Source organism: Panthera onca, chromosome B1 (assembly GCF_046562875.1).
Source record: "Panthera onca isolate mPanOnc1 chromosome B1, mPanOnc1 haplotype 2, whole genome shotgun sequence".
NCBI classification, from domain to species: domain Eukaryota; kingdom Metazoa; phylum Chordata; class Mammalia; order Carnivora; family Felidae; genus Panthera; species Panthera onca.
This window is the reverse complement of record NC_138342.1, coordinates 131,991,513-132,000,835: the sequence shown is the minus strand read 5'-3', so window position 1 is coordinate 132,000,835 and position 9,323 is coordinate 131,991,513. Positions and strand designations below refer to the sequence as shown.

Genomic DNA, 9,323 nt, shown 5'->3' with positions numbered 1-9,323 from the left:
GCTAAGAAAGGACTTGCATTACATTGGTTTATGGCACCAGGCTTCATCTTCAGGTTGAGGTGGGTTTTCCCGTCGAGGTCAGCTCTCTGTATTTGCTCTCAGCCATGTACTGGAAGAGGTTGCGTCACACAGCCTCCCAGGCCCCCTCCCCCCTCCCCGCCATGGCTAATGCTTCACCAGCCTTTGCAGATGAAGGTGCCACAGAGGAGAAAGTTTGAGCTGAGCCAAAAAGGAGGAGCTTACACCTGTGTGCCAAATCTGAGAACCTGACCGAGCATAGGGTGGGAGCCAGGATGAGGAAAAAGACGGGAAACACCTCCCCGCCTTTCTGGAAAGAAGGCCCCGTGATCAGCCCCAGCCACTGGCAGTCCGGCCATCCTTGGAGCTTACTTAAAGGGACAAGGGGAGCCCGAGAGGCCACTGTGCTGACACTTCAGGGCTCGGAGCACCGGTACCCAGACACCATGACTTGGTCCTTGAACCACCAGGGTTTAATCCTCTGCCTCTGTACTCTTTTATTGCTCCCCTCAACATGCCTGGCAGTAAGTGTGCTGTTTATAGAACATAGTTGTTTTACATGGGAAGCTGAAAAGTGAGGACACAGCTGATAAACTAGTGACATTTCTGGGTTTTTTTTCCCCCTCCAGTATGTTGCTACGCGAGACAACTGCTGCATCTTAGATGAAAGATTTGTAAGTAGTTTTCATGTTTCTCACTGTGTTTGAAGTGGGGAGGGGCAGAGGAATAGAAGGAATTCTCTCACAAATCTCATTGGGCATTTTTAACTTTAAAAAACAAAAAAACATAGTCTAGGTTTTACCTATTTTTATTAGCAGATATTTATGCAATTAAAAAAGAAGTTTAACATTTATTTATTTTTGAGAGACAGAGACAGAGCATGCGTGGGGGAGGGGCAGAGACAGAGAGAAGGAGACACAGAATCTGAAGCAGGCTGCAGGTTCTGAGCAAGCTGTCAGCACAGAGCCTGATGTGGGGCTCAAACCCACAAACTGTGAGATCATGACCTGAGCGGAAGTTGGATGTTCAAACGACTGAGCCACCCAGGCGCCCCTATGCAATTTTTCAAAATCAAGATTTCTAATCACTTTAATTGTTGCATTTTCAGGGTAGTTATTGCCCAACTACCTGTGGAGTTGCAGATTTCCTGTCTACTTACCAAACCGGTGTAGACAATGATCTGCGGACTTTGGAAGACATCTTAAGTCGAATTGAAAACAAAACCTCAGAAGCCAAAGAATTGATCAAATCAATCCAAGTCAACTATAATCCCAATGAGCCACCGAAGCCAAGTGAGAAACTAAATACCACCGACTAAGAAAATGATTTGTGACGTTCTTTTGCTGTTGTTTCAGTGGTTCCACTTGCTTATGTCTTTCTATGTCTCTGATCCTGTATTACAGACAGGATAGTGAGTGCTACTAAGGATTCCAAGAAAATGATGGAAGAAATTCTAAAATACGAGGCATTAATTGGAACACATGAATCAAATATTCGGTAAGCGTTTTGGTGTTAATTTACTCTCCCAGATTGACTTAGTTTTTATTCAATATGCCAAGCTTCAATGGAAATAATCTTTTATTTCTTCCCCACTTATAATATCCCATTGACATTATGCCTATCTTGAACACAGTGGAGGTAGAAGTTTTTAGAGCATTACCAATTGCATTGGGTTATAACTGCTTTTTAATAATCGTGTGGGAGAAAGGTGTTCTAGACATCTTCATATGCTGTTGTGACCAGAATCAATCAAAATGGTCACCACCCACCCACCTTTGGCTTACTACATAAATTCATACTGATGGGAATTTGCTTGTGGAAAATGAAATTCCTTTAATAAAAATGCCAACAAAGAGGCGGTGGGGAATTAGTAAGCAGAAGTATAGGGAGGATCTTGGCTACAACAGTATATTATATTGAAGGCAGAGCAGAAAAAAAAATGTGCTTTAAGAAGCTAAGCATAACAAACATTGTAGAGCAACATGTTGATCATGGCACAATGAACGTGCAGTCATGTATTCTCCTCCTTTCACTTGAAAGTAAAATGTGTCTGTTAACAACTTCCCAGGGACTCACTGACTTTCTGAACAGAGGGTCTCGGATCCAGTTTAGTTTCTTACACAATTTATTTTCCTAAATTTTTCTCAAAGTAGCATAGGATATTGAGATAAACGGTGACTGGAGAGCAGTGGTCCAGAAGGGATCTACCTTCTGTTTGTCATCAGAGGCCATTACTATGATTTTTGTGGTTATTACTAACATTATAATTTGCATTATGATTGCCCATCATTGAAGTTAAAGGAGACTACTGTGCAGAAATTTTCTAAGGTGCATGAGGGAAAAAAGTGGTCAAATAGTTTGTCTATCCTTCTTTATTTCAAAGAAAGATACAATAGTCTGTGTATTATAGATGGTTTTCTATAATTTCTGAATGTGTATAAGCAACCCTGTGAGAAACCACAAAAACAGCTTTTTTACTTCCCTCAGACTCTTTCCAAAACAATGTAAACAGAAACATGAAGAAGAAAGAGAAAGTGTCTGTTATTTTATGTAAGATAAGGCTCCAGATACTTTTCCTATGTAAGTTATAGACTGAAGTCCACAAATAGATCCTCAGTAGATCTACAGTGAAAAGGAATAGCTTCCACCTGTGTGAATTGCTAGGCAGAACCTTTCCTTCCCTAGGAATATGCTGTCCTAAAAAAACATCAGGCAGTCTTCCTATTAACCAGGCTCAACACTCACGTAGGCTGTTATCTGCTGCCCTTTATGCAGAAGGTAAAAATCAGGATGACCGCTTACCATGATACTGCTGATCGATAAGCACTCCATTATTTTCTTTTCCAAAAAGCTTAGGACTCTAATACACCTCAATTTGGTAACATAATTTTATATTTCTTCCAAGAATGAAGCCATTTATCAGGAAGTACTTCTGGAGACCACAAAGTATTTTGTAATGAAAATACAAAATTACTCCTCTAAGGGGAATATTCTGTTACCTTATTCTTCTGCTTATAGATTTTTGCAGGAAATATATAATTCAAATAACCAAAAGATCAATAACCTGAAACTGAAGGTAGCCCAGCTTGAAGCAAAGTGTCAGGAACCATGCAAAGACACAGTACAAATACATGATACAACTGGGAAAGGTATGTGAAAGGTTTATATTGGGATTATTTTTATCACAGCAAATACATAAAGCAAGGAGAATGTATAGGAATGTATACTTTGGAAAGTGTTTAGAATAATTTGCAAAGTGTTTATAGGAATGAATAGGAATAACACGGAAAGTGTTTAGCCATTAAATCTAAGGTGTCCAATTGCTTAGACCTTTCTTGAGTAGTTGAAAAGAGTTTGAAAGGAATGATGATGAGAGAAGAAAATGCTTCTTGGGACATGAATCGTTTGCAGCATGTTAAAAGCTCACTATGAAGGCTGGAACAGTCTAACAGGGATTTCAAACCACAGTAAAACCTTCTTCTGCTCCTTCTCCTCCTTCAGACTGTCAAGACATTGCTAATAAGGGAGCCAAAGAGAGTGGGCTTTACTTTATCAAACCTCTGAAAGCTAAGCAGCAGTTCTTAGTCTACTGTGAAATTGATGGATCTGGAAATGGATGGACTGTGTTGCAGAAGGTATTTTTTCCCTCACCCTGTATATTTAATGAACGCCCAGATAAACATCCTCCATATGCCAGAAACTTTTGCAAGCGTTTGCTGAACATTAACTCAATTAGTCCCCACAATTTCCCTAGAGGAGGAAACTTAGGCACAAGAGGTTAAGTAACTTGTCCAAGGTCACATAATAAGTAACACATAATAGGTCATATAATAAGTAAAAGAGTCAGGATTTGAACCCAGGCAGTCTGGCTTCAGAGTCTGTGCTTTGACTCTACACTATGTTGGCACTGCTGTTATAGATTCACTATAGCATATAACCACTATCAGAATGACAAAGAACTAGAAGAGACCTCTTTCATGAGGCAGCACAAGATCTAAGGCTGCCCATCACAAAGAGAGAAAGTCTCCCAGAGGATACGGTTGGGTTATTCCAAGACAAGCCCATCTGGTATCTCTGGCACTCATTGCCCATTCTTTTACTTTTTGCTTATCTTTGATCACTGTTACAACTAATCTGCAGGGGGCGCTCAGAGTGAGTGATGGGAGCGCTCGTTGGTAGATACAGATTGAGCAACTGGCTTGACCTTTCTACCATCGGTATAAAAATCAGCAATATCAAGTTGGGGTTCTGAAGTCCTCTAGGTGCACCAGACACTCTTTTTAAAAAGTATTTCTCTTAATCCTCTGGTGTAATCCTGCAGCAACCCTACGAAACAGGCATCATTATTCCAATTTTACCAATGAGGAAACTAAGGCAGCTTGCCCAAGTTCACTTAGTAAATGGTGGAATCATACTGTCCATATTTTCAACAAGATATTTATAGCATTTTCTTCGTGTGCACTGATAATCCACTCTCCCCTTTTGTCCATGCAATTGTGTAATTAGAGGCTTGATGGCAGTTTGGATTTCAAGAAAAATTGGATTCAATATAAAGAAGGATTTGGACATCTGTCTCCTACTGGAACCACAGAATTTTGGCTGGGAAATGAGAAGATTCATTTGATAAGCACCCAGTCTGCCATACCATATGCATTAAGAATACAGTTGGAGGACTGGAATGGCAGAACCAGGTACTGTTTAGAAAGGACTTCTATTTCTTGGTGTAGAGACTGTCTGGAATGTGCACTTGCCAACTATCAATAGTCCAACATCAAAGACAGCCTGACAAATGCAAAGAGCACATCCAACCATTTTCCTCAGAAGTCAGTTTCGTTCTTGGGCAGTTCAAAGACATAGGTCCTATCCAGGATGGGTAGTGTTTTGGTACAATCTACTTACCCTGGAACCATACAGAATAATAGCTAATATTTGCTGAGCATTTAATATGTACTAGACATCAAGTGTGAAATTATAATTTAATCTAGTCCAAATAACTATTTCATGAGGAAGGTACTATTATTAATCTCATTTTACAGATTAACTTTCCCAAGGTCACATTGCTGGCGTATGGTAAAGATTGGATTTGAACTCAGGTAGTTTGACTTTATAGCTTGTCCTCCTAATGACTATTTTGGTTGAAAACTGAATCCAGACTTTTCAAATTTCCTGGCAGTTCAACGACAATTCAGTCAAATCCATGAGCTACCTTAAAATTAAATCTAGTTCCTTTGGTAACATAAAGTCCCCTCTATGCCCAGAGCTATCAGGGACCTTTGAGCATAGTATTCCTAGTCAAAATTCACAAAAATATTTCATATTTTTGTTGCGTCTACAAAATAATGAAATATATTGTCTCCAAACTTGTATTTTTAATTTTTTTTCATCAGAAACTACCACAGTCAGCAGATCTTCTCTTAGGAGAACACCTCCCATTTCCCAAGCACTGGAGATTAGGAAAGAGGCTAAATATTTTCTGAAATTTTCTATTCATGCACCAAGACCCATTCTTTCCTGCAGTCCATAGAATTCTGGCCCTTATTTCACAATTCCCTCCCCCCCCCACCCCACCCCAGGGAAGATTCTGATCATACAGCTTATGTTTTGTGGGCCACACAGGGACCATTTCATTCATGTGATGCTCTAGGAAGCCCTCCTTCTTGCCACTACAACACTGCCTTGGGAAAGAAAAATCCCTTTAGGACCTCATCCTTCAGATGATATTAGTGACTAATAGAGGTGTAGTTCCTTCAAGATCATTAAATTAATGATCACTCAGTGTCATTTGCTATGGTTTATAACTCCATGTGCAATGCTAAACACTTAGATAAAGGTGGAAAACATGAAATTAGATTCATCCAAACACCTGAGTTTGATATTAGGACTCTATAGGCAAAAAGCATTAAAATGGCTGATGTTTTTAGTTTACATTGGGATGCCTTGAAGGCTTCTAGACCCATCCTGGGTGGTGTTGACGAGTTCTGAACTGATTCACACATCCATTGCCTCTTGCCAGATTTGCAGAAAATTTGACTCAATGAGCGCATTTCAGGCTTACGAAGCGAAGTTAAACATTCTAGACAATTTTCTTATGGAAAAGGGAACTTCTGAGGTCCCTTGGTCCTAATGAGAGCCAAGATATGATGTCTCTATTCCCTTCTTTATAGTACTGCAGACTATGCCATGTTCAAGGTGGGACCTGAAGCTGACAAATACCGCCTGACATATGCCTACTTTATTGGTGGAGATGCTGGAGATGCCTTTGACGGCTATGATTTTGGCGATGATCCCAGTGATAAATTCTTCACATCCCACAATGGCATGCAGTTCAGTACCTGGGACAATGACAATGATAAGTATGAAGGAAATTGTGCTGAACAGGATGGATCTGGTTGGTGGATGAACAAGTGTCATGCTGGTCACCTCAATGGAGTTTATTACCAAGGTATAGATTTCTTCCTTAGATATATGAATTAGTGTATAGTCTCTATTTTTATAAAAGGTAAGAAACAGATGTAAGAAAATAAGAAATAGTAAAGATGTTGGGGGGCTTATTATATAGCTCTTTATTTTAAACCAGAATTGGATAATACTAAACTTATACCTCAAATTGGCCCCACTACAAGAAATCCACCCGGTTGATATTTCTTCTAGACTTACCATATGTATGATCTGGATGGGCTAACATTATCATATTTATGCTTGTTAACATATTAGCCTGGTGCGGCTTCCCATGAGCTGTGTGACAGATATAACCAGTGAGCAGTGAGCAGGTGTCCAAAGGAATGGAGTAAAGATCAGGGAAGTAATGGTAAAGGCACAGTTCCATGAAAGCTTGAGAGGAAAGTACAGCCTGAGAAGTGCAGGCACTTATTTTAGACCGGGGGTAGCAAGCTGTAGTTTGCTCGAAGGCTGGAATACTTCTGAACAGTGGACTTACTGATAAACTATTGTTACTACTCAACAACTATGTATTGGGGAGGCCCTACTAATTCCAAAAGCTCTATTAAGATAAGCAATCTTACCTCCTCTGGGCACTGTGCTAGCCAATAGATGATTTGTAGTCCTCTTAAAAGCTATTTTATCTTTTGATTTTCACAACGTTCTCCCCCCCTCCCCACTTTTAAACGTATCTTTGCACCTACAAACCATGCAATTAGAAGACCCTCTCAGGGAAGGTGTTTGATCCACATGACTCAGAGTAGCCATGTTGATAGCTTGTGGTATACTCCAGCGTTGGACTCAGACAATCCTTTACAAAATCACATGGGATCTAGTGCCCAAGGACAAGGAGAAGGCAAATCAATGTAGTCTCCACTGTGTAATGGAGAAAAAAATAACTTTCCAAAACTGTTTTCTAAAGTACTTTCCAGTGAAATTGTGTTTTTAGATGACTCAAGGTCATCTCATCAGGAATTGTGACTGCTGCCATTCTAACCTGCTTGTGGAAAGATGATCAGTAATAGCTGATTCCAGGATGGCTAAGCTCGGGAAGAGAGGCAGATTGGGGAAATTTGGGATTCTTGCTCTGTTAGTAAGGGAATACATTTATGTATGGATGCGGTCAAGAAGTAGAATACAGATATAAGGGGTTGATTCATAATAGAGTGTATTTTAATTGTAAATCAGGATTTATGATTTTTTACGGATTTTTCTGATAGTAGATAATACTATAAATTTGATGTAAGTGACAATGTATTTTGTAATAAACCATTCTTTATAGACTTTCTGAGATAAGGATAACCAAGAGTAATTATATGTACATCTACAATTTATTTTAGGTGGCAGTTACTCAAAAACATCTACTCCTAATGGTTATGATAATGGCATTATTTGGGCCACCTGGCAATCCCGGTGGTATTCCATGAAGAAAACCACCATGAAGATAATCCCATTCAACAGATTATCTATTGGAGAAGGACAGCAGCACCATCTTGGGGGAGCCAAACAGGTTGGACCAGAACACCATGTTGAAATAGAATATGACTAAATTGTTTTACCCTGAGAATTAACTGTTAATTTCTATTAGTTTCAGAAACTTTTCTGAAAGTTTCATTTTTCTTACCCTATTTATTAATTTTAAGTCTTTTATTAAGAGTGTTTAGCCTTAAATGGAAATTAACACTCACTTTGGATTATATTCCCAAATTACTGAGCTCAGTGTTGTTTAAAATGTGTTTAAGAAGATAACATTTTAGCTTATTTCCTAAATCTATAATAATAAAATTATTGCCAAATTTTGAATTTTAATGATAACATGTCATTTTGTCTTGATTTTTTGTTTTTATTATTTCTTAAATATTTTAGTATATATGAATAAAATCAGAGTAAATTCTAGCATTTCAAAGGCCTAACTATCTTTTCCATGTTTATTAACCCCAAATCATCCATCTTTAATTCTTCTTTTTAAATGGACAGAATTATATCTTTTTAATATATTTTTGTTTTGGTCTTAGGTTGGGGACATTTAAAAGACCATTTCAAAAGTGATTTGCTTTTTTAAAAAAGGACTTTATCTGAACAGAGAAATAAAATATTTTTCCTATGGGACAATGGACTTGCAAAGCCTCACTTCATTGTAAGAGTAAGGAAGAACCCATGTTGAGAACTCCACTAACAGTTTTATGCTGATGATAATTTATCTACATGTCATTTCAATAAACATTTTGTTTCCTAAGACTAGATACATGGTACCTTTTATTGATCATGAAAAACCATCACTTTCCTTCAATTCAGTAATTCCAGTTGGGAAATCATCAGTAGTTGCTGAGTTCTTAGTTTATGCTGAACCTTATCTTGACTCTTAGGTAGTTATGAAGAGAATAGAAATCATGGCTTTTGTCCTCCAGGGGATATAAGACAATTATAGGAGAATACAGTAAGCCTAAGTGACAAAATTTGGTATAAGAACATAAACACAAGTCACCATCACACAACTAAAGTTCATGGGACCCAAAGTACAACTGGACATATGAGGCTGTTTGGGAATTATCCCAGAAAAAAAGTTTAGTTGCAGACCCTGCAGCTAGATGTGGGCACCCTGAGAGGACTGCATGTGACTCAGAACAGAGAGCTTTAGGGCATGCTCTGCTCTGTCCCTCCCTAGTAACTGATGAGGTGAGTGGAATGGAGCCATGATTCATGCTGAATCCTGGGATGTTGAGGTTTTAGCAGCCAGAGATAGGAACTGGCAACTTTCTGTAAGGAATAGCAAAGTCTATATAAGTTGGCATAAAGTTGACCACGGAAAGTAACTGATTTTATGATTTTATGAGAGGAAGATCCAGTTGTTCTGTAGTCTTCAGCTT

At 38.7% G+C, this 9,323-nt stretch overlaps 1 protein-coding gene across 1 annotated transcript; it reads left to right on the top strand.

Moving 5' to 3' along the window:
• The first annotated feature begins 319 nt into the window (after window positions 1-319).
• Window positions 320-8,699, top strand: FGG (fibrinogen gamma chain). Its single transcript, XM_060653954.3, has 10 exons — window positions 320-542; window positions 648-692; window positions 1,127-1,310; window positions 1,422-1,515; window positions 3,037-3,167; window positions 3,520-3,653; window positions 4,525-4,709; window positions 6,183-6,460; window positions 7,797-7,966; window positions 8,472-8,699. Exons 1-10 carry the CDS (start codon window positions 465-467, stop codon window positions 8,484-8,486), a joined length of 1,314 nt encoding a protein of 437 aa, XP_060509937.1. The 5' UTR covers window positions 320-464; the 3' UTR covers window positions 8,487-8,699.
• Window positions 8,700-9,323: the final 624 nt, after the last annotated feature.

Excerpts from the sequence above, each read along its gene's own strand:
- FGG (XM_060653954.3), top strand. The coding sequence starts at position 465 with ATGACTTGGTCCTTGAACCACCAGGGTTTAATCCTCTGCCTCTGTACT. Across the intron at positions 1,516-3,036 it reads ACACATGAATCAAATATTCG|ATTTTTGCAGGAAATATATA; the intron begins GTAAGCGTTTTG and ends TTCTGCTTATAG. Across the intron at positions 3,654-4,524 it reads GATGGACTGTGTTGCAGAAG|AGGCTTGATGGCAGTTTGGA; the intron begins GTATTTTTTCCC and ends TTGTGTAATTAG.